At 58.7% G+C, this 26596-nt stretch overlaps 2 protein-coding genes across 2 annotated transcripts in view; one reads left to right on the plus strand and one right to left on the minus strand.

Moving 5' to 3' along the window:
* Positions 1-1883: 1883 nt before the first annotated feature.
* On the minus strand, positions 1884-9601 carry NCLIV_047830 (putative kinesin motor domain-containing protein; the record flags this gene model as incomplete). The annotated part of the gene is made up of 6 exons (XM_003884334.1): positions 1884-6080; positions 6289-6401; positions 6826-7030; positions 7275-7346; positions 7651-7744; positions 8403-9601. The coding sequence occupies 6 exons, from the start codon at positions 9599-9601 to the stop codon at positions 1884-1886; spliced, it is 5880 nt and encodes a 1959-aa protein (XP_003884383.1).
* Positions 9602-15080: 5479 nt separating this feature from the next.
* Positions 15081-26596, plus strand: part of NCLIV_047840 (conserved hypothetical protein) — a gene marked incomplete at both ends in the record, with an annotated part of 34868 nt that continues 23352 nt past the window's right edge. The window contains 2 exons of the mRNA XM_003884335.1: positions 15081-20975; positions 21423-26345. Coding sequence (XP_003884384.1) covers positions 15081-20975; positions 21423-26345 — 10818 coding nt within the window. The remainder of the gene's footprint in view (positions 20976-21422; positions 26346-26596) is intronic.

A 26596-nucleotide genomic window follows, 5' to 3' on the forward strand; every position in this document is an offset into this window, starting at 1 on the left:
AGAAACGCAAAGTGATTTCCTGGAATGAATCCGTAACCGGTGCCTGCTTATGGACCACCTTTTAGAATAGTACAGGTGTATGGAGGCTACTTCACGTCTCGCTAATAACGGCTTGTGGGGATAACCAACTCGTCGAGGGTATCCCGATGTACCTGTGCTTTTTATTGCAGGCACGATTTATCTAGTACAAAACAAAATGCATCCTGGCACTTGCAGCCTCTTGAAGTGGCGTACTGTTTGCTGGAGCGCCTGTGAAGTGCCTTAAATCGCCACGCATCAGAACAAACTTTACTCGACAGGGTGCGCGTTTCATCCTATCAAAATAAAATCCACCACATTTGGGGTATGGGCTGTAGGTTGACAAGTTTACATATCTGTTGCGACCCCTCCCAGTTTTTTCTCCTCGTTTGTTAGCAAGCGCCGGTGCGAACTGGATAGGTTCGGGCCGAATGAGTCCTGGACTTGACAGTCCGGAAATTCAATAGCTTAGAACAACTAATCGTCTACAGGGTTCCATCTTGAAGCTATTCAGTGGTCTTCAGCCGGTCTCATGTCGGGGGAAAAGCCCTCTGGCGTTTGTTGTGTTTTGAATCGCCAATGGGAGCGTCTCATGTGGTTGTGGACACTGTTGACCGTCATGACACCGCTTGGAAGAGTGAAACGTTGATGCCTACACGCCTGGTTCGTTGTTTGGGACGTACAGACCGGAACATCAGTCTCGTTCCAGTTTTTGTGTACACGTAAAATCCCTCTATGACAGCAAGCTCGGTCATTTGATGAGCAGGCGAACACATCAGTTCCTCCATACGGAACAAAATAGGGGAATTGCCCGTGGGGCCTTCGGTCGAAGAGAGTATATTCAAGTAGCACAGCTAGTTCGCTGCATACGGGATCGGCGCCGTTATGTACAGGGACAGGAGAAACGCAACTAGCTTGGAGCGATGAGTCTCTATAACACATGAAGTACAACAGAACTGGCAAGCAGCACCTTCACCAGGGCCATACCATGGCTATTAAATGATGCTTGCTGTCGTGAGTTAGATCAAGCAAACGAGGGTTGGATGTGTTTCATGCCTGCGTGTTGTCCGTAAACACACTCAGGTCTGACGAACTGCTGCGGCCGGGCAGCCTGAACACAAGAACGGTGGCCATAAGAGTGCGGCAAGCCATGCAGCGACGCAGTTCTACTTCACCTGCCTCTTCGGTCGCCCCCCTCTTCTCAATTCTCAAACGCTCATCCCTCCCTACTCTGCTCCTACAAGGAGCAGAAGTACTCTTCACCTTGTTTGCCGACTCCATTCAACCAATATTCTGGGCGAACAAATGAATGCCAAGTAAAGTCACATCTACTCGAAATGTAGGCACATGCCATGTGCTACACACCAACCTTCTTTCAGTTCCTCTCTGCTGCTTGGCTTCTGCCCCCACCAGTACAAGCATGACCCATGAAGATAATCTATTCTTTCTCAACCGGCGAGCCGCCTACTTTCTCCACATTCCCTTGCGTTTTTGGAAAATGTGTCTTCGCACTACAGAAGGGAGGCTACAACAATAGCCATCGGCGTGACCGCAGTGTGATCGGTTCAGCGCCTCTTGTTTGCCAGCACCGCTGCCCCTTTTACCCCTTGTCTGTGAGTCAACAGGCGAGGCACTGCATCCCCGGGACCCGTCTGTGGAAACCGGAAGGCACTGGAAGTCCACGAACTCCCGCTGTCTATCCAGAATTGACAGCAGACGACGTTGACTGAACGGTCCCGTTTTCCGCTCTTCTCCAGTTTCCCTCCAGATTCATAGCTGAGATCCGTCGTCACACATCTCCATTCGGTTTTAGAACGCGGGGCGGCAAGAGAACACGCGGTCCTTTGCTTTTTCTCAGAGAGGAGCTAGTCTGGACGTGCTCGGACCGGAGAAGAAAGATAACAGATGTCTCGCAGCGGCCGACTGTGAGACTGACTCTGTGATACAGCGACACGTCGCCTGTCGTCCGTCAAAACGGTGTAGCCGTACAATCGAGAAGCTTGCAACGGTGAGGCAGGAGCAGAAATTGCAGTCGATTGCAAAGATTCCGCTGAAAGGTTATACGCGGAGGGACCCACCGGTGGATTCGAGACGTCAGTGAACTTTGGCGCGCATCCTGCTCCACCTAGCGCCGGGACGCCTGGGTCGCTTCCGTTCGGAGGACGACGTTGCTGCATTCCCCTAGCAAACTGGATCTGATAGCCGGAGCACTGCGTGGGGCCTCGCTCCTGACACATCTCCGAACCTGAGGGGGATGGGGGAAAATGAGAGAACGGCGGCCGTGCCATACGTGGGAGAGGGCTCAACGTTGAAGCCACAGACACTTCAGTGGTCGCCTGCGGTAGGAGCGTGGTAGACCGCTGTCCCCTGTACACACTTGGCTGGCAAAACGTATACGCTGCGGCCTCGAATGATGTGGGCAGATGTACCCTTTGTTCGACTGACAGCGCCTGGTTGTGCGGCGTTTGCGGCGGGAGTGGTGGAAGGCGATAGCGGCAGTCTATTCCCTTGTCCGCTGACGTACCGTGACCTTGCTCAATGCCTGCTCTGTGGAACTGCGGGGTCGGCAGGATTATTCCAGGCCCTAGCTGCGAACGTGTCTCGGATCCCACCGAAGCAGACAAATGCTTGGAAGGTTGGGCCATCGAGAAGTACTGGCCACGAGAGTAGGAGTGGCAAGACAGCTGTTGCTGGCTGCGGAGTAGCAGGTGCTGCGGCTGCGCGGTGGCGCTATCACGCTGCGGTGGAAGGGAAGGGATGAACATGTCCTCGTACCCCCCCCGGGTGGCGTGTAAGCCGGTCGATGGAACCGAGCTGTGAAGGTGCCGGAGCTGTCTCGTTTGCGCAGTCTCAGAACTTCGCGTGGGACCCGCCGAGGCGGAGAAATATACGGGTCCCCCGGCACTGGGGAGGGGTAACGATCCGTCCGTTTGTCGGAAAGACGATGGATCTTCCACCACTGGAGAAGATGGCATAGAGAGCCGGTCGCAGCTGCCCAGTCCATCCATTCGAGAACCTGCAGACGATTGAGTATGCAAGAATCCTTGAGATTGTGGGACGTGCCGAGGCGTCTGAGAATCGCCTGGGAGACCGCGGAATGACGGCGAGCCGGCGCCAACGACACGCGAACGCCCCAGCGTGTATTGCGGAGGGAAGGACGGTAGGGATTGCCGGGCCGCACTGTGGAGGAAGCATCCAGCAGTTTCAGGAGGGACGGTCGTAATGTTGCTGTAGATTTCATGGCGGTCCGGGTTAGGGCACTCACGCGTTTGTGCTTGAGCGTAAAATTTTGTTTGCAAGCCAGGAGATGAAGAAACCATTTTTGTCTGTCGATCTCTCAGAGGAATAGGGTAGCTCTCTACAGAACGAGACACGGCAGATTCATTGTGACCTGCTTGCTCGGCGACAAGGGAAGGTCGAGCGGAAGCCATGAAATCATGGGATTGGTGCGAAGTAGGCGGGAGATACGTGGTGGTTGTCTGGACCTCCACGTTGCCAAGGGTTCCCTGCCACAACTGTTCCGTGGACTGCTTGTCCACAAGGGTGTTCCGCTGAGTTTGATGCTCGAAGGCGGGATGTGGCGTCGGAGCAAGTGCATACGGATATTGGTTTACCTCCTCAGGTTCATTGTGCTGCCGTCTCTGTTCGTCTGGGGAAAACGCTTGTCGATCGGCGGCTGGCTGGGCACACTCGCTTCGTGCGGATGCTCGTGGGGCGCATTCGCCATTAAAAGAAAGCGGAGTGGACGCGCACGAATGATCAAACGGCCAGATTTTAACAGGACCACCGCACGTGCCTGCGGTCACAGGCTCTGAAAAGGGAGCACCCGAAACTAGGGAAGGAGCCTGAAATAGATATGGCTGGGCAGAACGCTCGCCGTAGCTTGGCCCTCCGCTATAGCCCGGATGGCCTTGAGCTTCTCGTCTCTCGTGCTCGCACCTGTCTGGGTTCGCCCTCACCTCGTGGTGTTTGCCGTGCCAGTCGCCTGGGTCTCGTCCAGAAACACGAAACTCGACTGAACCTGCCTCTCTATAATACCGAGCGTTGTGCCGCGTTGGAAGCAATGACGATGTGACGCTTCTAGGATGGATACAGGCAAGGTGATTAGCCGCATGAACATCGTTTTGGTTCTGGCCGCCGTGCATGACAGCGGAATAGGGTGGAGATGCGGATGGCTCGCAGTCATACTCACTGCACTCCCTATCTTCATGGAGCTCTCCGGATGCTTCGGACGATTCGTCGCCTGCCTCTGTCTGGTATTCAGCGGTCTCCTCGTCGATGTCTACATGCCCTTCCAAACGTTTCTTGGAACACAGTGCCGAAGGAAGACTTTCGTGCTTCGCTGATACCGGCGCAGTCCGGAGGCTGGATGTCGCAAGGCTTCCTTGAGTGGCTGCACCCGTCCTGGTTTGCAATTCCTTGTCACTGTCGCGTGCGAATCCTTCTCCCCGATTTTGTCCTTCTCGGGTCGCTGCCTCACGCTGGCCGTCGTGGAGACACTCACGCACGTGCTCCTCTTTTCGGCTTTCTGTTGCTCGGTGCTTTCGCTCAAGCCAGCACCTCAGAATCTGGAGCGCCTCCTGGACCTGCTGATGCTCGGTGTCATATTCGGGTCCTTTGTCGCCTGCGTGTGTACCTGTTCCATCTCTGGCTGCCTCACTCCCTGCTTCCGTGCTTGCGGAGTCAAGGGTTGAGCATACGCCAGGCGCGGCACTGCCCTCGGACAACGTCGAGCAAGCGTGGGGATGCATCTGTTCTGCTTGGCCTTTCAAGAGGGCTTGCAACGTTCTGCGGTCTTGCACCTTCTGATGAATGCGCTGAATCTTGTCTGCTGAAAGGGATGAAGATCGACTGTCAGAACTGCTGAGATGGTTTGCAGACTCGAGGGCATGCGCGCGTGACGTGGAGGAGTGCGGGTCACTCGGTTCTCGCCTGGACTGTGGAGATGACCACTCCTCGCTTACGTCAGATGACAGATCGACTGACTCGCCAGGTCGATCTCTCCGTTCGCAGGGGATGCGGTGTCTGTCTGCCAACTCCCCTTGGAAGCCAGAGCTCGATCGACGTTCTTCGCCGCGGCCTCTGCACGTCTTCTCGAGTGTATCGTCTTTCTTGTTTCGTTCTACCCCCGTGTGAAATGCGTCGTTTTGTCCAGCGGAAGAGCAAGACTGGACGGGGCCGGGAAGGCGACAGGCGTGGTGAGACAAATTGGCCTGAGGGGCACACCTGGGGGTAGGCTCGGTGAGGGAAGTGCCGTCGGTGTGATCTGGGCAGCTAATGGAGCGCTGGAGCCCTTTGCGTAAAAACCGAACCGCTGTTCGAATATTTCGTGCCTTGAGAGAATCATCGCTGACGTGAGAGAAAACGGACGCCTCGACATTGCTAGAATTCGGGACGCGGTCCAAGCGTTGAGGAAGTGATGGGCTCTCAAGAACGGCCAACGCAGAAAACTCGACTTTCTGGGTCGAAAGACGGAGATTTGGTATCAACCGCCCGTCTTGCATTTCCCCAGTCCCGAGGATCTCGCGACGGAAGGGGTGCTGAACCGCGGAGGCCGAGACTTGGTTCACGGCCACAAAACAGAAATTTGAGGACGTCCGCGATTCAGTGGCGTGGCTTCCGCAACGTGCAAAACTGTCGTACTGGGTAGGCTGACTCATCGCGTCGCCTCGCGCGCCACAATTACAGCTCTTCATTCTCCACGTTGCAGGACCGATTTTCTTCGGTCCCACCTTCCTGCCTCTGCTCTGCTCGCTGCCATCCTGCCCACCACGGGATCGCTGGTGCGGCGGCTGCCGCTGGTGTCTCGCCAGAACTTCAGCGAACGCAACTTCTCTCTGAAGACTTTTGTGGCCCGCTGGAGACCTGGTAAGCTCGTTCAGTTTGGCGGTGATCTTGACTGTTTTCGCTCGGACAGACAGGCGAAGGGTCGACAGCGTCTCGCGAACAAACAGGGCGGAGGGCGAGATGGTGCAGATGAAGACTGTCCAGCACGAGCCCCCGAGGGATTCCTGAAGCAGGCGGGTCAAATTGGACGATCGGTAAGAGACAGCACTCTTGCCCTGACACAAAAACGTTGGGAAACGCAGAAAATTCCAACACAGGAAGGTTGTGTGAAGGCGGGGCACATCCATGCAGGGTGACAGTTAAACGGTGGCGCCTTCCACAGTCTGTACCTTGCGCAGCGAGTCAGGACTGCGGAAGAGGCGTCAGTCCATGAAGCAAAACGAAGGGGTGGAGCGGCTGCGGCAACAGGTTCGCTGCCCGTACCTGCGCGAGTTGTTGAATGCAAAGTGTCAGCGTTGACAGACTTCTGTTGATCGCTCCAATTTCCGCCACGTGCATCTTCTCCGTCGCTCGCGACCGCATACAGCGTTCGTTGCCTGCGTGGGGCGACACAACACGTGAAACTGACGGACTGTGAGCGATTGAGACAACTTTTGCCCGCGGGGACGCCGCGTTACATGCAGTTGCCAAGCAGCCACCTACACGGGTCCCGGCAGAAAGGAGCAGGGGGGGGGGGGGCGACTTGGCTTTCTACCGCCCCGGCGTTCTGAGCAGCTCTCTCACTACGCGAAGAGACGGCTGCCTGGCGCGAGCGGTTTATGGATAACGGCAGAGTGTGAGGCAGTTGCTGCGTGGACAGCGTCTTCTGGTGCGACATCCGTAGTAGAGAGAAACTCAAATATGGAAACTGGAGAAGTGGGCGCAACAGGCCAACACTTTGCAGACTCAAGGTGTGGAAATTTGGCGCGGTCGAAACGCCGCTTTGCCAGTGACATTTGCCTCGCGTCCAAGTACGCTCACCCGCAAGGTCGACAAGGTTCAGCCTAGAGAGTTTCATCGTTTTCGTTTCACCGTTCACAGTCTGGCGAACTTCCACTTGGAAAATCGCATGAGAACGGCCTGACATGTCGTTCTGTTTCGTAGCTCGGAAGGCGCGATTGATGGTCCCTTCCATGAGGAGATGTATCAGCTCCTCTGTTGATTTCACTTCGAAAAGTTGCAGACCCTGAACGGGAGAATACCACACCGATAGCGGGAGGGTCAGAACCTATCTGGAGCACCCTCGTAATGGACGTTTACCATCGCACCAACGCGTCAAACCGCCTGACACGTCCTGAAACGGGGAGAAACCTAAAGTGAATGTCCAGTGCCTCGTCTTCTGCTCGGACCTTCCACGCGGACACACTGAACGGTGTGGCCCATCGACGGCAGCTGCCAGAAATCCCGAAGGGAGGGGACACGGCGCTTACCTGAACAACGACAGAGTTCGGATTGTGTCTATCGCTGACAATAACGAGAGACGAGGCGTGAGAGTTTGGAGGCTGAGAAGCAGAAACGTGAAGGCCCACACACAGACAAAAACCGGACCTGTTTTTATGAGGAAGCGACAGACACGCAACAGAAAAGCAAACCCTCGGCCTACATCTTACTGACATTCAGCTTCAACGAGAGCGATTTCTGTCGCCAACAAAACACTAGTAGTCCGTGACCAGCTGATAAGTACTCTGCTCGCCCCGTCCAAGTCGATGACACCATCTCCAGAGCAGTGCCGCAGATGAAGACACCAGAATGAGAAAAAGCTTGCAGGGGAGAAAGTGGAGGTACAAACGCTGCAGACAGACCTACCGCGAGGAGATCCACGAGCTTCTCGTTGTATATTTGGACATAGGATGCGAAGACCTGAACGTTCTCGTTATCCGCTCCAAATCGCTGATGAATTCTGGAGATAAAACACAGGTGAGATGCAACTTCCTCGTGTACGAATGAGCAACGGAGACACTTGGCCGTCTCCGGGAACGCGGCGCTCGTAGTAGCAGCTGTACTCGGGTGCGAGAGGCTGAAGCGTCAAAGATGTTTTCCCGTTCACGTCCGAGAGTGGACGAGAAGAAAATGGCGAGGAGCCGTGCACCGAGACTGCCATAGAGTGCACAGCCTGCTGCCAAGACGTAGTGTGTGCTTGAATGTGGAAAGAGTGGAGGAAAACCCTAGAGGGAGTCAAGGTACAGAAGATCTCCCAAGAGCCCCTCCTCAACGAGATCGGAGTGTGACAAAAAACACGGAGCGTAGCGAATACGGCAAATCGGCAGGGGTCGAATAGTGGAACGGGAGAGACAGAGAGACCGCAGCTTGAGATGGAGGTCTGGTTGGCGGACTCACTGGTCAAACAGCAGTTCACATGCCCGTGGAATAATGCCGCGTTTTGCTGACTTGAGAAGCCTTGAGGAGTGCCTGGAAACGCAACGCGACACAGTGTATAGCTGGTCATTCGTAGCAAGAAAGAGGAAAAAACACGCAGGGCCAAGGAATTCAACGACTGTTGCCACATCGTGACATCTGTGTCTTCAGCAACGCAAAACGCCACTTTCTCGTTCACGTACTTGGTGTGGTGCTGGATTAGCCGGTGGATAGTCTGCACTCTATGGGCGTTCGCTTGCTTGAAGACAGCGTAGTCACGGGACTGCTCTCCGGAGAGGAGTTCGCACCCTCTGCAGCCCTCGATCATGTCCGGCCCCAGCATCGTGTAGGTTTTTCCTGTTCCTGTCTGGCCGTGGGCGAAAATGGTGCAGTTGTAGCCGTCAATGACTTTCTCGACGCACGTCGCCACATTGTTCCAGACGTCTTCCTGCGTCGCTTGGGGCCCGAAAACCCGGTCCACATCGAACGTCCACCCGTGGCTCTCGTGCACTTTGTCAGTGACTTTAATGCGCGTTGCCGATTCCACCACGAGGATATCTTCGGATTGAAGCTCCTCGTTCTGCAGGGGCCGAATGCGGACAAAGGTTCGGAGCCGATCACTGCAAGGCTCCGTTGAGGTTGGGGGGAACAGAGGAGGATGAGCGGACGGGGGGGCCGGGCAGTAAGCGGGAAACGGGGGAGAGTCCGGCTCTGCGAAGGCCGGTTGCAGGCGACAAGACGACGAGTTGGAGGTCAGACAGGGGGAGGGGACGGAGAGCTCCAGTCCATTCCCAGCTCGAGCCGGAAGTGGGGACAGAGACTGCTTGAGCTGAGCGCCGCGGAAGGGCACGAGAGGAGGCGAGTCGGCAGAAGATAAGTTAGACAACAATCGGACCGACGCAGGAAACGGTGAAGCAGGGGGAGAGCTGCTCAGACCTTCGGCTGAGGCTGTAGGCAGCAGAGACGCGCTGTGTGCGGTCAGAGATGAAACCGCAGACGCCTTCTCGGCGAGCCATTCCACGGCTGTCATCGCGAAGGAAGGCCCCTTGCAGTCGTCCAGGAGCGCTGTCGCGAGAGGTGCCGCGGTATCCTGCGAGAAAGAGCCTAGACGGGGAGACGTGAATGAGGAGTGAGGCCCCAAGGGAGAGTAGGCACTCTCCGGCAGTTCGAGATCTTCGATTCGGAGGACAGGGTAGCTATCGTTCGAAGCAAAGTCACAGTCGCTTCCTTCTTCGGTGTCTGATTGCTGGGACAGCTCTCTGAGTGTGCCCGTCTTCCCGATGGACTCATCCCCAGAAGAGCGACGAGAAGTGGGCGGAAATGCGCCTGATCCACTTTCCATTTCTTCGCGATTTCCAGTCGCGCCGAGGCTGGGACACGAACTTCCTTGCGGATACTCCATTGCGCCAGTCAGTCCCGCAAAGCTGCAGAGCGGCCGCAGTGCACGAGACCTTGGTGACAACCACGCAGCAGACAGCAGGGCGATAGCTCCCGTACCAGCAGCGTAACGCTGATCAAATCCAGGACAGAAGAGCGGCCAGGAAATGCAGTCCGTTTTCCTTTACTACAAGAGGAAGAGTTAGGAAATTGTGCAAGAAAGCAAAGAAAAAAGTTACATGAAAGCCAAGCTAGGTAGAATTGACAGTTCAACTGAGACGAGAAAACCACACGTCCTTTTTAGTCAAACGAAAGAGAGGACAACCCTCGGTCCTCGTAGAACTACGTCAGATTCAAAAGGTCAAACAAATGTGCCAACAAATAGTGAACACGCCGTTTGAGGCGTGGTCGGCCTTGCCTGCAGATCATATGATCAACACCCCTTTCATGTTTTGAATTGCAGCATCGCCTTCGTGTACCACAGAGCGTGGCAGCAACGCGTCACACGCGTTCGTCCTCCACAACACGTCCACAACGAGAACAAAAGGTCAGTTTCGAAATCTACTTAAATAGCGGACTGGTGTCCTTTCTGGGCCGCGAACAGCGGGACACACATCTTAGCGAACTCCGCTCCCACGAATCCAAATGCTTCCTTCCGTATCCCAGGTGCGAACTGGGGTGACAATGAGCACCAGAGACACCGGAAGGCACGGCATTCACCTTAACGACATTGTACTCCCTGGAAAAGACTTCCATCAACGGTACGTGGCGGAAAAGCCAGGACCCCGCCTGACGAACTTGAATGGTATGCTGTGCAAGTTCAGGTACACTCCCTGTGTTTCCACTGCATTGTACCTGCTCTTTTTCAGAGCTTGTGTTCAGAATTCTGTCAGACGAGAAGCTAGAGACTTGCAAAAGGTAGATGATTCGTCAGTGGGCGAGCGGGGAAGCAGACAGCGCGACTGGAGAACAAGACAAACTCACGGCATTTGGAGTTGCATGCTGTTTTGCTGCTGCATTAGAACTTGCGGAGATACAAGAGATGCGCCACTCACGGTCCCATCACGCGCATAAGAAAGTCCTGGAAAGAAAGCGTCTCGCACAGAACCGTGCCTGAGGCCCCGGGAGGAAATGTGGCATAGCAGAGTTAGGTCTCTGACCATGGACTTCACGCACCATTAAAACATAATCGAGGCTCTCGTCTTCGCGTCAAATTCTGATACCGTCGAGTTCATGACACACTCCATTCAACCACGCCCTGCAAGGGATATCGAAGCAAGTAGACGAAAACAAAATTCCTTCAGCTTGAAACGGCGCGATTTTGCTCTAGACACGCGTGCGGTCTTAGCTGGCAACTCCATCATCCCGGTTTCGTGTCACAACGCACGCCGTGGCGGGGTCGACACGCAACTCCCCGTTATTTACTGGCAACAACCCGCATTTTGCCGTTCCCGTGGTGCCGAAAAATAGGCTGCGGGCAAAGGGAAAGGCGAGGAAACCACAGAAGCACTTCGTCTTTGGAAGACAAGAAAACGCAGCTGAAGTGTAACCAAGAACATGCCACAGATTCTCACCCTGGGACCATTATTCGCGGCTCTTCTTTTGGCTAGTCAGGGCTGGTCGCCCCCAAGGGGCCTTGCTAGCCAACAGCAGCCCTACGTTTTTGCAGGCGTGAGGTCCTCACCGAAATAAGGGTTCTTCCTGGAGAACCTGTCTCGTTAAAACACTGAAACTATTCTTTGCAAAGAGTTGCATGCTTCACTGATGCCAGCGACGTCCGTCAGACAACCAGAGATATGACTCCACCCTGTCAGCTTGACAACGGTGCCGAGTTACGCGACCGAGACACTGTGCAACGCAGTCACCGCCACGCCGAAATAGGTGACTCTTTGCCTGCTGGTGGCATTCCAATCGCGGGACTGATCCTCAGCTCTGAGAGCCTAACTGAATCCTCGAGAAGGAAGGCGTCGCGAGCGGCAAGGAACGCCGCTAAAATAACGTCAGATGCTGCTGGATCTCGTCATCTTAGGACTCCGCTCCGAAAAAAGTGGAAACTTGGCGGTATCCGCTTGCATCCTGTTTGTTCAGATGGCAACACAGGTTTTGAAGAAGCTCCAGCTGCAACGGGACCGCTCTTAATGTAACTAAGATTGCGAAGCCAGAGGTTTTGCCCCATATTAACTGGAAGAACCCAGCCACTGCCCGCAAGTCGGTTAACCGAGCATGTCATCATAGGAAAACGCATCTGCGCCGCTAGACATTGTTTCTCATCTCTGTAGAAACACGACACAAGAAGAGTGCCCTCCGGCGTGATCCTATTGGCTGTTGGCCTGGGTCACTCGTATGATGCTTTCAAACAGGCAGCGGAGTGAGCAAAGCAGTCGTATTCAAAACTGAGTCTTGCTAGTTTGAGATGACAGGTGTCCAATCATGCTTCATGGTCCAAAAGAGACAGAGGCAAGGAGGCTCATGGACGCTCTCCTCAAGGAACCTCAGACCACTATTGAGTTCGTTGGTGTGGAAGCTTCGGTTCACACAGAGACTTTCAAGCCTTTGTGACTTCTTCCCACAGTGCTGACAAGAACATTTCCAGGAGTCGCACAGGATTTCTGATGCTTGCTACCCTTCCTCCTTTTTGTTGAACCAGCTGCGTCACACGCCATAATTCTGGCGCCGTTCCTCCTCACCACCAGCTAGTGTAAGCTCATTCCCGATAGAAGAATTTGTGGACGACCGATCCGTCGCCTGGTGACAGTGAGATGCGAGAATTCCTCTGCGTTTTGGATTCCATTCTCAGGTTAACCAGAACGGCGGCGGAGGCCGTCAACGGGGATTCATTTTCCGTACGTTGCCTGGGGAAGAAAGCTCTCGTCACAGTGGGTGATATTATGATCGACAGCAGACTTTTTTGGCGAAAGTGGCGAAACAGCTGCCTCGAAAGCGACCGCCGTAAGTGATTCCAGCGTCAGTTGCGTTGGAAGGGAGGCGGCGCATCTTCAGCACATGGCACACGATGATACAAACTACTGACACTGGCGATTTTTCGGCAAGCCGGCCATCACACCAGAGGGAGGTACAGGCATCTGAAAAGATGCAAGCAGATAACTTGATTCCATGACGGCTCCCGTCGTATGATGGAATTCACACTTATGTGGACCGGTTTGACGACCCTGGCCGCGGAACGTTTGTTCCCCGGTGTCCCAGGATTCGCCGTTGTAACTGTTGAACGTACTTTGCCGTTTGCTTCCGGAACTTCAGATGAGCTGCGTCTCGTTCGCAGCGGCGCCGCTTCCAGTTTCCAGGCATGCAATCTATCTCCATTGCATCAGTGGTCCCATCCCTGGATCCTGGAAACGGTGGTGCCGACACAGAACCCCCTAGTACCATTCTTTTTCGAGCTGAAACACACCGTGACTTTTGTCTGAGGCGGGGGGACTGCGTAGGGTGACGATGAGTCTTGTAAACAGTGAGGTCGAAATAAGCAGAAGCAGGTGGAGGCAAGTGTGTCCAACAGCGAATGGCAAACAGTAACATGACTGGAAGTGGACCGTAGGGATGATAGGGCTGTCATGGCATGTCTTCTTTTCCGTCTGGTCCCAACCACATCTCCGTGCTGCCGGCTAGGATGCGTGGGAGAGCACATATTCTATAGGTGCTTGCTTCCTCAATCGGCCTTACCCGTTCGACGTACATCGCACAGGACATTCAGTGGCGGCGGGGGGCGGGGGGGGGGGGGTCATATTGTTGAACAAAGTATTGCCTAGCCACCAGTGTCCGCAGTCTATTCTCAGCTCCCACCCTGACAACCTTAGGGGCAGGCACCAACAACGAAGAGAGCCTCTCTCGCGAGTTGTGCCCCAGCATGTAACTCTGGTTGGTGCGTTGCCCAGTCCGGTGAATATACGCGTAGACGGTTCTCCACCTCAGTTGCAAGGCGTGCCATGAGCTATACGTGGCAGCTTTCCCCATTGGTCGGGGATGCTCTAGTTGAATACGCAGCAAAATGGCCAGCGATATGACACACGAGGATGCGCAAAAGGCAGAAAGGTGTCTCGTGTGCTGCTTCGTGCGTCGGCGGCAGAACACGACGTGAATATGCACTTGTGGTCGACCGCGACACAAAGGCAAAATCGTTCCGTCCCTGGAGATCTATAGCTGTCGCGGACGGAGAAGTGTTACCAGCAAAAACTCGCCATTGGTCCTTACACCTCGTACGCCGTGAAACCCGGCAACGTTTTCTTAAGCCATTCGACCGGCAGGAGCAGACCACGAGCGCCCCCGGGGTCAGCCGACAATTCCAAGCATACCAACGAGTTGCTAGTGAACCACTGTCAGACTTCTGTGAGTGGGCTGGAAGAACAAGCATCTCGCCATTGGTGAAGCAAAACGGTGTGTCTCCCTCCACGCGCGCCCTTCCAAATATGCAGTGCTTGTGCTGATGCTGGTGCATGCAGCCTTGCCGTGAATCTGTGGCGATTCCCCAGAAAAGCCCAGGAAAGGATGCGTTTGCTTTAGATCCATCGCGCAACCAAACACAGAACTGAAGAATAGGCAGGAACGAGGAAGGTGTGCTGCTTTCCATTACTCTTGGCTGTCGGGTCGGTGTGCGTGGAGCCAAAAGGCTATCTGCATGCACGTGGACAATTCGTGCATGCCACCGAGCCGTACCCGGCACGCCACAGGGGGCAGTTGGCAACGACCGATTGCGGCTCAACAAGCGAACAAAACTCTCACAGCTCGTTGGAGAAATTCATAAAACTTTTCAACTCGTAGCCTTCTGCTCATCTTCACGAAGAGGCTGTGAAATGGGTAGAGAGCGGAGCTGCTCCGTTCTGGTGACCTCGGGACGTCGGCCACGCTTTTGTCTCGAATGGCATCTGCCGTTCACACGACGGGTGGTACGTCTGAAAGTGCTGACACGCTTTTCGTTGCCCGTCCCTCCTTCCCACTCTTGCCCAAATACACGCTTCGGCTAAAGCACTTGTGTGCAACGCGTATTTTCTCCTTCCACTTTACCGTGTGTAGTTGTCTCCCGACCTCTCCGGAGAGGCGTCTCCTGGTTTCTCCCCTGCAGTTTTCGGGGCTGCTGCCAAGACGGCGCTGGATGCAAACTCCGACCTTCTCTCAGCTTCGTTTCTCATCTCTACCGTCCATGCCACGCTCTTCTGTATACGATCCTGGTTCGAAACCGTGTGCCGGGTTTCCGCGGTTCTGGAGGTCCAATGCACTGTCTACGCCGTTTGTCCACGAGCTTGTTCACTCACCTCTTCTTTCCTGTTGGACCGAGTCGCACACGTTTGCTGTTTTCGTTCCTCTCTCTTAGTTACATTCGGTTGACTTCACAAATGCAGCGTATCACCTCCCGGTCACCACCGGTAAACGCGTTTTGTGCCTTCGTATCCTCGCGCCGTTTTCCAGTTCACAAACTCTGGTGCAGCATCGAAGCCGCGCACAGTGAGAAAAGATGAACTGTTTTGCTTCCGGAGAAACAGAAAACTTTTAGGATGGCTTTCGTCTCCTGTTCCGGCGGTGAACACATCGAAGAGGAGGAAGAGGACTCCCAGGAAGATGCTTTCAAGGGCCCTCCACCGGCACTCTCCATGACGCGGACTGCCGCATCTGACTGCCGCAGTGAGGACTCGCCAGGGGGCAGTCATCCTCGTTTTTCTCTCTCTCGGCTTCGAGAATTCGACGAAGCCTTTCCTCTCTCTAGTCGGGCGAGCGAGGGATCAGCAGTCCGTATCGCCCTCGACCGCAGTGTCTTGATTGTTCTCGAGCCCGCCGACCGTCTTGTGGCCTCTCGGTCCCACAAGGGGAGATGCGGCATTGGTGCGGAGAGTGGTGTCTCCGTTTCCCAATCTCCTTCCGCCTCTTCATTTCGGCCAAGTCACGCGCCCGGAGACGTTCGGCTGAGACTCTCCGCGCTACGACCTCTTGCCAAAGATGGGGAAACCGAAGCCGAGCTGGTGGGGGGACCACACAGCGCAGAAAGTGGGAAAGGGGATTCGAAAAACGAGGATGGCTACGTTTCGCCAATGTCGTCTGCATTGGCGCGAGCTTCGCTCACGCATGCAGCCCCGTTCCAGTCGCTAGCCTGTTACCTGTGTAGCGTGAAGGGACATCCGCGGCAGGAGGAAGGTGCCCGCGACCCGGTCGGCTCATCGCCGGTCGTCGACGCGCTCGCTGCGGGCTCTGGCGGGGCGCAGTGGTCTGGGCCGCTGTATCTGCGAGACGGACCTCGACCTCTCCGGGCTCCTTTTGGGCCCTCGAGGCCCCCGTCCACTTGCAGCACGCTGTCTCAGAATGTGGAATCGTTTGCATGCGTGCCTGCCCAACGCCCAGGACGCCTTGCGGGAGCGACGTGGGATCTCCTCTGGGTGCAGATCCCCGAACCCCGCGAACTGCTTCTGCGGCAGCGCCAGCAAGAGGCCGCGTCAGCAGCTTCACCGGGGACTGAAGACTCGCCACAGGGGCGACTCCAAAAGGGCGGAGGGGCCCAACAGGGGAAGCGATGGATGCGGCAGTTACGCCCGAGAGGTGCGTCATGCGCCGGGGATCTGCGCCATTCCACGCCGTGGACGGGCGGGCCTCGGCACGGCGATGAAGACGAAGAGGAACGGTTCCTCAAGCTCCCCAGTGTTCCTGTCCTGGTCACACTCTCGGAGGCGTCTCTGGACTTCTTCCTCTTTGATCGCGTCGGCACCGCCGACGCGCCCCTTGTGGACTGCTGCTACGACGGCTGGTGTGCGTGGTCTGGCGACGCAGGTCGAGATACGCCCGCGCCGCCAAGTTACCACGTGGGTGCACGGCTACGGAGTGGAGGCGAGCTCACCGGGGCGCCATGCGCATGCCATCAGAGTTCGGCCCAGGGCGTGGAGACAAACGTGCTTGAGGGCGCAAAGGGAATAAACAAAGGCCGCGCGACTCAGAGGCGAAACAGGCCATCTCGCTGGCTCATTGAGTGGGACTGGTGGTGGTGGCAGAAACCCCGGCTGTCTCCACACGGCAGTGTATCGTCCCAGGAGGACACAACGCATAGGTCCTCCGTTGCGTCCGTGGTGAGCTTCCCGAGGGCCGAGATGAAGACTCGCTTTGCCGCGAGCGGCACCCAAGCACCATCCGATGAAACTGAGGTGGATAAGAGTCTCGTGTCCTCGGCGTGCTCAGATTCCTCGCGCGAACCGTCTCGTCTCGACATCCCTAAAACGAATCTGCGTGCCTCGCACCTAGAGCTGCGGGATGTTTCAGGCGGCACGGAGCCCGCCCTTCACCACGGAGAAGGTGTCTGGGGAACAACGCCGTTCGGCGACGACCCAGTGGCGAGCCGGCCGGCCTCGTCGCCGTGCACCTGGTTCGGCCCAGATGCGGAGAATTCCATCCGGCGATTCCGGGCACCGCTCCGGGCCCTCCTTCCCTTTGTCACGGTGAAAAAGAGGAAAGGGAAGACAGGGGATCTCGGGGCGGTCGGGAGAGCGGGAACCAAGTCGAAGGCTGGCATGAAAGAGGACGCGAGCATTAGTGAGCAACCGATGCGTGAAGGGGTGGACAAAATGATGAGCCGGAACGCAGAGACTGGGACGCGGCGTTCGGATCCTCAGGCAGGCGACGCGACGCCTGCCGCCTCGCAGATGTGGCCGTGGGGGGGGACGTTCAAAGAGGCCGTGGAGCACGGCTGCTTCCGTCTGCAGTTCTGCTCTGCGTCGAAGCCCGACGAGCTCGTGATTGTGTGGAACTACGCCGTGGCACTCTGGTGTACAGTGTCGCATTGTGGCCTGCTGGTGAAACGGCGTTTCTGGCTTCAGCGGACGCTGTCTTTCACCGTGCACGAGAAAGAGATATCGGAGTCCGGTTCCGTCGATTCTTCCTCACAGCCCGCGAGGGTCGTGAGATCCACGACCCGAGCTTTGGCTCCAGTCCAGCTCCTCTCGCTCGCCTCGCGTAACGACCTCCTCTTCGCCCTCACGGCGCCTCCGAGACAACACCTTCTCGTCTGGTCTCTGCAGGGTGTCGCGCTGTATGCTATCACCTTGCATAGTTATTCTCCACTCTCCGCCACTCCTGTTCCGAGTGTCTCTTCAAGCGCCAGGCGTTGTGTCCATACACCCACAAGCTGTGTCCCCAGGGCCTCTGCAGTCTCCAGCGGTCGCCTGCGGTTGCGAAGTGGCGCAGACTGCTGCAGTACGCGCCCTGCCAGTGAGGCGCCCGGGAGAGGCTGCGACACTGTGTCGAGAGCTCCGCGCGCGAGAGGGTTGCCTTCTCTGCTTGGCTCAGCTTTGGGGCTGGCGGCGGGGGCCGAGACATGCGGGTGTGGCAGTGAACACGACGGGACGCTGAGCAGAGACGCGAGAGGAGAAGAGGCCGCGGAGAGCCCGCAGGGTGAATGTTCCTGGGAGTCTGCATCGCGTCGAACGAGCCGGCGCCAGAACGGGAACACAGGGTCGTGCCCCGTCAGGGCCCTGGGGGGAGACACTACCAGAGGCGAAGGGTTGGATGGGACTCGGCGGCCCACGGTGCGCTGTCCTTTCTTTCTGTCTCTCCAAATCACTGTGGACTGTACGTACGCGGTCTTGACTGACAGTGACCACGCCATCTGGTGCATCGACCTAGACGCGTATTTTGCCTCCTCTCCGCTAGAGACGGCGGGCCACTTCCTTAGTTCGTCGCCCACAATGCTGCTCCGTCGACCTTCGCTGTTGACCGTCTTTCCGTCTCTCTGCAACCTGGGAACGGGGGGTGCTCAAGCAGACGGTGGATCCTACCTCTGCGCGACCGCTGTGAGTGCGCTTCTCCCTCCGTCAACGGCTGCGAAGGTCTTTGGTCCCTCTCTGCCGACGGCTACGCCCAGCCGAGATCCGAGGCTTCCGCCGGGTACGCGTGGGGCCTGTGCGCCTCTAGACGCCTCGAGCCGATCCTGGATAGCGGTTCTGGAGGAGCGCCGGCGGGTGGCAGAAGGCCTGTCTTGGCCAACACAGCTGCATCAGGCATCTGCAGGTCTCTCAGCCTTTCCTTCGGCCTTCAATCTCCTTCCTCTTGTCGTCTCTCTCAAACGTCGGCCGGGCCCCAGACCCCACATGACGCAGACTGGCGGCGTGTCGCGGCCGGAGCCGGACAGCAGAGGCTTCGAAGGCGTTACGCAGGAAGCGCACCAAGGGAGGGGACAGGAGGGACAGGAGAGACAGGAAGTGGATCAAAGAGACAGAGGCCCCGCAGTTCATGCTCGGCGTTCATCTGATGGCCCGAAATCGAGCACACTGAAACAAACTGAGGTGGCGCTTTCGGGGAACGGCAACACGCAGAGACTTTCCTCTTCGCCATCGTCAAGTTCTGCCCCAGGGGAGGGCCGAACGCCTCTCACTGGAGACCGCGGTCGCCGCACAGAGTGGTCATCTCCCCAATCTGTTTCGAAGTCCCCTCGCTCGCCGTTGCCTGAGAGCGAAGCGAACTGGCAGCTCCCTCTACCCGGCGCGAGCTGTATGGACACCGCACCAACTGGAGTCTGTCCCCGCTTCTCTCCCCCGCCTTTGTTGAGTGTCCGCAAAGGCGCACGACCCTTGAAGCGAGCCGAACTCCCGACAACACCCTCGGAGGCATTTGACGACCTTGTGGCGGAGTGCAGCCGCGTGAATCGGTCTGCCTTCTTCACCCGGGACTTGGGTACGGTCCCGGTTGTCCCACAGGCCCTCTGGAGGCCCCTGGAGCCCTGGCGGGCGAGCGAACGGGCTAGAAGTCGAGAAGGCAAAACGCACCTAGAGCGGAGCCCATCGGCAGGCTGCCTACCGGCATACTCTGGAACCGCTGCACAGCAGGTGGGGCCAGCGCCTTCGTCAAGTCCCGGAAAAACGCAGCCTAGCGGCCACGGGGCGGCCTCGCGAAGATCGTCTACGGCGGAAGAATCGCGCGAATGCCAGTCGTTTCGACAGAGTCCGGAGAGGCGGGAAACCGGGATAGCTGCCGCAGATTTTGGGCACGACGATGATCCGCGGCGGTCGCGCATGTACGCGCAGGCGAGCTTTCGCTCTGAGGAGTCAGAGAGATGCTGCTGTCAGCATTTGCGCGGGGCGCCGGATGGCAGCTTTGGCGGCGGGCGACCTGAGAGAGGCGAGGACACGGCGACAGACTTCCGTCTTTCCACGGCGTCGTCGTGCTCGTCCTGGTATCTGTCCTCGGGGCCCGATGACTCTCCCGCCATCGTGCTGTTTGTGACTCCGGCGGAGCTTCAGGTGGAGATGCTGCTCGTGCGGAATCAGGCGATTGTTCTGCAGGGTCGAGAGCACCACTTGACTTCGCGTTTGGCTGCCTCGGATCCTGCCGGCCCGCGCCTCGCGGCAGGCTCTTCTCCGCCACACTCGCATGAGGACGCCGGAGCGGCGTGTTCGGCGCGTGGCCGCAGCCCAAGCCAGGCGCCGGCCTCAGCTCTTCCCTCTGTCCAGCTGGCTGACTTGCTAGCGCTGTCTCTCCTCCGCTGCTCGAGAGCCTTCCTGGCACTGCGGGGGCCTGAACGGCACCTGCAGAGGCTACGGCGCAGCGCGTGGCGTCCGCCGAACTCGGCCTCGGTGCAGGCCACGCCGTCTGCTCACGTGTCTGTTCTTCCTTGTCCGTCGAATGGTCAGGAAAGCTGCAGCGCGTCTCAAGCGCCGCCCCCGTTTGTCTCTGCAGCGTCGCCGTCGTTCTCGCCTCAACGAAGCCTCTCAGAGAGTGCGGCGCTGATTCGAGGTTCCCCGGGCCTTCTCCCAGCTCCCGGGGGCGGACCGAGTCACGGGCAGCCTCGCGACGATCTCGCGCGCCCCCCGCGACGCTGGTTCGAACGGCCAAAGCCTGAAGAACTTTTGGAATTGTCTGTTCGTTTCGGCTCGAGGCCGTCTGGCGGCGCGCCTCTTCAATCGAGTAGCCACCAGCGCCTGCTGCTGTCTCATTTGCAAAGTGGCGGCAACGCGGTTCTGCGTCTTGTCACCCAGACTCCGCCAAGTTTTGGGTCCATCGCTAGCGCGTGCGGCACAGGCTGTGGCGTGTCTTCGTTCCGCGACAGTCTTCTCGGATCCGAAATTGGCCGCGACCCGTCTGACGGAGTCCCCCGCCGCCAGTGGGGCCATGCAGGGACGTTCGGGGAACGCCTCGCGGAGGTCCTAGACGAGGGACAAGGTAGCCTGGCGATGGAAGGAGCGGCCGACGAGGGTGACGGCGTCTTGGAGCAGCTGCTTCTAAGCTCGCCTGCGCAGTTCTTCTGTTCGAACTCAAATGACGGCGGAGGAGCGCCGCGAGGAGGCGGGCTCCTGGGCTGGGGAAGCGACGCCTCAGTTATGCTCCTCGAGCTTGACGCTCTCATGGATCGGAGCAGCGGGGCTCTCATGAAGATGCGAATGCGTCAACAAGCCGAGGCCCGCGGCGCACCTGGGATGCTTGTAAGTTGCGTCCTTGAAGCAAGATCGCCGCCCCACTTGTGCAGCGGGCTGCTGGCAGACTCGCGAAGCCAGCTATCAGCTTGGAGCTGCGAAACCTCGCCTCGCCGCAACTCACGTGCCTACTCTGTTGTGGGCGTTCGCCCTGAACCCGTACCGAGTGCCGTCCACATTTTCATGTATATATATATATATATATATACATTCGCGCGAGGGTTTTTGTCCATGCAGACAGGCCTGGTTCCCTGACGGCGGATGGGTCCGCTGCTTTCTCGTGGCGCGCTTCAACCTGCCCGATGTGTGTGCATGCAGGTGTCGGTGGCCGTGTCCTGCACACAGAGAGGTTGGTTTCAGTTCAGCTGCAGCTCATCGGCGAGGAAGTGCGCTAGCGCTGGGGCAACCTACGTGTGAGGTGAATCAAGGATGTTTGTGTGTGGTGCGCTGCGTCAGGCTCCGTACTCTTCGAGGTGGTTTTCCGTGCCAGAAGATTCGGAGATGTGGGCGGACCCGAGAGGCGTTTCTTCTGGATCTTTCTCCTCTCCCTGCATGGCTGTCGGCGAGAGTGCAGCGGTCGAAGACCTGCTATCGCTCCTGTCTGCAGCACTTCCTCCGGGAGCGCAGGAGCAGCTTCTGCCTCTGCTTATGCCGGCTGCTGGCTGCGGCCGCGACGCGCAGGACATCGCAGATCTTCGGGCTTCCTCGTGGCACGCCTCTTCCGTGAATGGCGCCGTCGAGACGGGAGCTTCGCTTGAAGACACAGAGGCTTTGGACCACGACCCAGGGGTCTCTCAGGCCCGCTGCGGATGTTGCGCATGCGTCGGCCCCGCCGTTCTACCTTCGTGGCTCACCGGTGCGCGGCTGCCTCTTTCCTGCTGTTGCGACCAGGGCGGCAGCGCGTGGATGCTCGGTCGGCCAAAGGAAGGGGACAGGCTTCTGGGGGCAGCAGAGACAGACGACCGAGACTGGTCACCTGGCGCCAGGTCGCGTCTCTCTCGACGTCGTTCCAGCTTCTCCAGCGTGACTTCTCGAGACTCCGGAACCTCTCCCTTCTCCAGTGAACCGGACTTGAGTGCCGCCTCAGCCGGCTCGGGGCGCCTCGCTATCGGCGCGGGGTTGTGCGCCGCGTCAAGGAGTGGCGGGACACCGGCGGCCCTCCAGGCTTCAACGGCGGGTCCCTGCCAAAGGTGTTGCTTTCTCGTTCCGCCCTCGTTGCTCGAGGACGGCTTCCCTGGCGGCGTCGAGCTGCTGACAGCGCAGGAGGCGAGGCGGCCGAGCGCCCGAGACTCTCGCGGGTCGCCGCGCTCGAATTCGCCCGACAGCAACCCTCTCCCTGTCACAGGTCGGTCTGCGCGTCCTGCCTCGTCCCTACGGGCTTCACACGACGCGCAAGGAAGCCGGATTGGCCTGGGAGTCGCAGCGCAAAAGGCCCACTTGCGCAGAGTCCCCGCGGCTGCCGAGAGAACTCTCGATTCCGCCACGGACGTTGGCGCCCTGAGCGAGTCGGAGGCGCAGTGCGCTGCCTTGAGTGATGCTTCTGGAATTAGCCGGCAGCGCAACGCAAACAGCGTGGAGAGTTGGAGCGAGCGCGACGGCGAGGGCGCCTCGGATCCAGAAGCCGACGGCGGTGAATTCGACGGGTGTCAGCGTACGAGGCGTTCCGAACGATGCCTCCGCGGCGAGGCCCACGCAGAGGAGACTGTCCCTTCTGGGTGGCTCGGGCCGTCGGCGGCTGCCGAGGGGATTCCCTGGGCCTCTGGTTCCGGGCCGGGGGAGACTGTGGAAGAGGCGCCGACACACAGAGGGGCTGGAAGCGAAACGAGCAGCCGCAGGCGCGGAAACGCCGTTCGCGGTCGCGGCCCAGAGTGCCACGTCAGCCTCATGCAGGTTCACCTGTCGCTGCACTTTATCGCGGTCGAAGTTAGCTATGTGTGCGAGTGTCGCCGGGCCACGTGGCAAGAAGCAGGCGAAGACCGGGACGGAGACAGCGTGTGGGGGCTGGCACACCACTCTCGCAGACGCGAAGTTCCTGCTGCGTCGCTTGCCTCGTCTCGCGGCCCCGCGCTGCCGTCTCTTTCGCCGGCTTCCCATCTGCTCTGGCTGCTGCACTGGCCTCACACCCCAGAGGAAGAGGACGACTTGTCTTCGACCTTTGCTTCTTTCGCCGGCAACAGCGTCCCGGCTGCTGGAGCTGGAAGGAAACGGGAGAGCCCACCGCGTCCCCGGAACGGCGAGGCGAGTGTGGCTTCGGCTTCTCCCTTCTCGACTTCTCGAGGCAGAGCGAACGGGGACCCAAAGAACAACGGCAGTCGGAGTCTCCGTTGGCAGCTGTTTGCAAGTCTCGTTCTGTCTCCGTGGAAGGGGCTGTGTGTCAACGACCAGGCGTTTTACCTCTTCTCGCCGCTGTCGCTCTTCGCCCTCTCGCCGTCCCAGCGGCCCCTGTCTGTTCTTCTCAATCTCGTCATCTTTGAAGGGGTGACGGCTGCGGTTGCCTTCTGCGTAGTCAATGGCGTCGAGCTGAAGTGCCTCTGTCACTTGCTTCTCTTCGTGGGGCTGAAATACCGAAAGCTTGAGATGGTCAAGTCGGCCCTCGGCCTTCTCCCCGAGGCGCAACAGATGGCCGGCATCCGCATGCTCGTCCTCTACATTCTCCACGGCTACAGCAGTGATCGCCTGGTCGTCCCCGTCCACCTTCCGCCTCCGTCTGAGCCTCGGCCGCGCGCGGCCGAGTCGCCCGAAGCCGAGGGAAGGAAAGACGGCGAAGGAAAAAGGAGAGCAGGAACGGAGATGCACGCTGCGGGCCCTAACTCGAACCGCATGCAGCGGAACCCGGCTGCGGACGGGGCAAAAACGGAGCCGTGTGTCCAGCGCGAAGGGCTGGAGCTTTCCGGCGAGGCATCACCCAATGTGGACTACTACACGGCTGCCGCTCCAGGGCTCTACGCCACAGTTCTCGACCTCTTAGATCTCTTTCACTTCCCCACGCAGGAGAGACACGTGTCTCCATATGCGTTGTCGACAACTCCGTCTCTCCTTCCCCAGCGCCTCGCCTTCGTCAAGGCCTCTGCTCAAAGGGCGTTTTCCAGTCCAGCCGGGCTGCCGCTTCGCAGTGAGAGAGCCCGAGACGCCGATCCGCCGACACTGTGCAGTCACGTAGGCGGCCAGCCCCTCGCTCGCCGAGAAGACGCGTTTAGTCTCTCTCGCGCGTCGTTGGATTCGTCTCCCTCTGCGCTGGCCCCTCGTCCCTACGACTCGCCGCGTGCCTCCGCGGACTCCGCCGGAGTCGTGCAGCGCCACGGCGAGTCCCTGCGTCTCCTGGACGGCTGGCCACTTGACGCTGTCGAGCCCGATCGAGGGCCCGTTGGCGCGACCCGCCTGCGCGATGCGAGAAACGCGTTTCCCCCTCCGTCAATCTGCATTCTGCCTCCGCAACCGCTTTGGCCGAGAGACGGCGGCGGCTCGCGTCTCCCTGCTCTGTTTGGCGCGTCGCGACGGCCGTCCTTCTTCGCTCTTGATCTGTGCCAGAAAAACGACCTGGCGAACGGCTCTGCGCTCGCTTTCCATCTCGCCGACGCTGTTGAGCGCGCGAGGGCTGCAGCTACACGCACAGTGACTGCATGTGTCGCGTCCTGGAACCGTGGTGGTCCCGTCGCGTTCCCGGCTTCTCTCGCCTCCCACCTCGGAAGTGGAACTCTCCCTGGCGGCGCGGCGCTGGCCTCGGAGTCTCACGCGACGACGCCGAGCGCTCTGCTGCTCTTTGGAAACCGCAGCGGGTGCGACTCGCGTCTTCTCTCTTCCTGGACGGACTCCAGGGCGGAGGTAAAGCCGGCGGTGGCCTCTTGGGCCAGGTGCGCCTCGGGAGGAGTCAGTCAACCTGCGGCGGGGTCGGTTTCGTTTGCCGCGCCGAATGCGTCTGCAGTGCCCCGCTGGCCGGGCGGCAAGGCGAAGAGCCAGGAGACGTTGCTGGCGGAAGCCGCGACAGCGGCTGCAGCCGCTGCAGCCGCTGCGTCTTCGTTGCTCGCCGTGGACAAGGCGTTCTGTTCCCGGCTTCTGGCAATCATTTTGCAGTTTACCAATGCCCTGATCTGCCGGCGAGTGCTTCGCAAAATTCAGATCTGTGACGCAGCGGGCCCGTCGGCCTTCACTTCGTCGGGTGCCTCTGTTCGGGCGTCTTCTCTCGGAGGACCAGAAGCCTGTCCCGACTCCGCGGGGTTTGAAGATACCGACCGGCAGGCAATGCGCAAGGCACAGCAGCAGGTGACCGACGAGCTTCTCGAGCTCACTGTGTATCTCCAGTTCATTCGTGCTTTGCAGCAGGCTCTGATTCTCTCTCTCCCCAGTGCGAAAGTCTACCATCTGTCCGCCTTAAATCTGCACCAGGTCCGCACTCAGCAGCAGCAGGCGCTCCAGTGGCCGCCTCTCGCTTCGCCCTCTCAGGTGTCTCCGCCGGCCATTCCGGCAACTCGCCCCAGAGCGGTCGCCACCGACTCCCCGCCCTCCTCTGCGTCTCCATGCAGTTTCCGTCAACGAGACGGAGAAGAGCACGACGAGGAAGGAAGAAGGCGAGAAGGCCTCGCCGCGAGGCGGCGCACCGCGCACAGTCGAAGGAAGGACGAACGTCTCAGCGCAGAGCGGGGAAACGAGCAAGGTACCGTGAACGACTCTGAGCTTCCGCTTCGTTCCGTAGAAAGGATGGCCGAGGTCGGATCGAGGCTCGCCTCGCAGCCTGGACAGAGGCGCGAAGAACGCAAGAAAGGCGACAAGGAAGCGCACACAGCCGAGGCTTCGGAGACACGGGACGCCCTTCCCAGTGCCCGGTCGCGGGCCGGTAAGGAGTCGCCTCGGGCGTCTCTCGAGAGGAGCCGAGCCCACCCGCAGGAGCCGCCCGAACCCGCCTCGCGATCTTATGCCTCGCCATCCTCGACCTCCTCACTCGCGCTGGGGAAAGAGGACGCGGACGCAGCAGCTGCAGCCGCCTCGGTCACCTCCTGTAGCACTCTGGCGAATCTCTGGCCTGAGGAGGCAGACCCCGAGGCCGTCATCCGGGACGCTCTTCTGACCGGGCGTGTCAGCTCTGCTCTCGTCTGGCTGGCGCGCAGGCGTGCCGGGAGCGCAGGGCGAGGCTCGAGCAGAGAGCGCGCCTCTGTGATCACTTCTCATAGTGCAGACGCCTCGCGAAGCCGAGCGCTTACGCCTTCTCTTGCGGACTCGAGAACTGCGGGGGTTTGGGCGGAGGCAGGAGCTCGGGAAGGAGCAGAGAGCGAGACGGCCATGGCGACTGTCCAGCGCGTGGGCCGCCGGATGGTGTTCCAGCTCTTCTGCAATCAACAGGTGGAATTCTTCTTCGTGGGCATGCAAATGCTGAGACAGCTTGGAGTAAGGGGACACGGCGACGCGCGGCCGCCTACAGGACAATCTCCAGATTCGCCGCGCAAGCTAACGCCCACGATGCCGCGCTGTGAAAGAAATCGATCCTGTGTTCACTTGTGTTCGCGGTTATGTGTCTCCTCGACTCTGGTCGCCGAGGTCGTCGTGCTGTCTCGCTCCCAAGGCAATCCTTCGTTGGCTATCCCCTCATCTCCCTGGTCTGTCTGCGTCTCTCGGTCTCCCTCGTTCGGTCTCGTCGT

The sequence above is a fragment of the Neospora caninum genome, chromosome X, assembly GCF_000208865.1.
Source record: "Neospora caninum Liverpool complete genome, chromosome X".
Taxonomy (NCBI): Eukaryota; Apicomplexa; class Conoidasida; order Eucoccidiorida; family Sarcocystidae; genus Neospora; species Neospora caninum.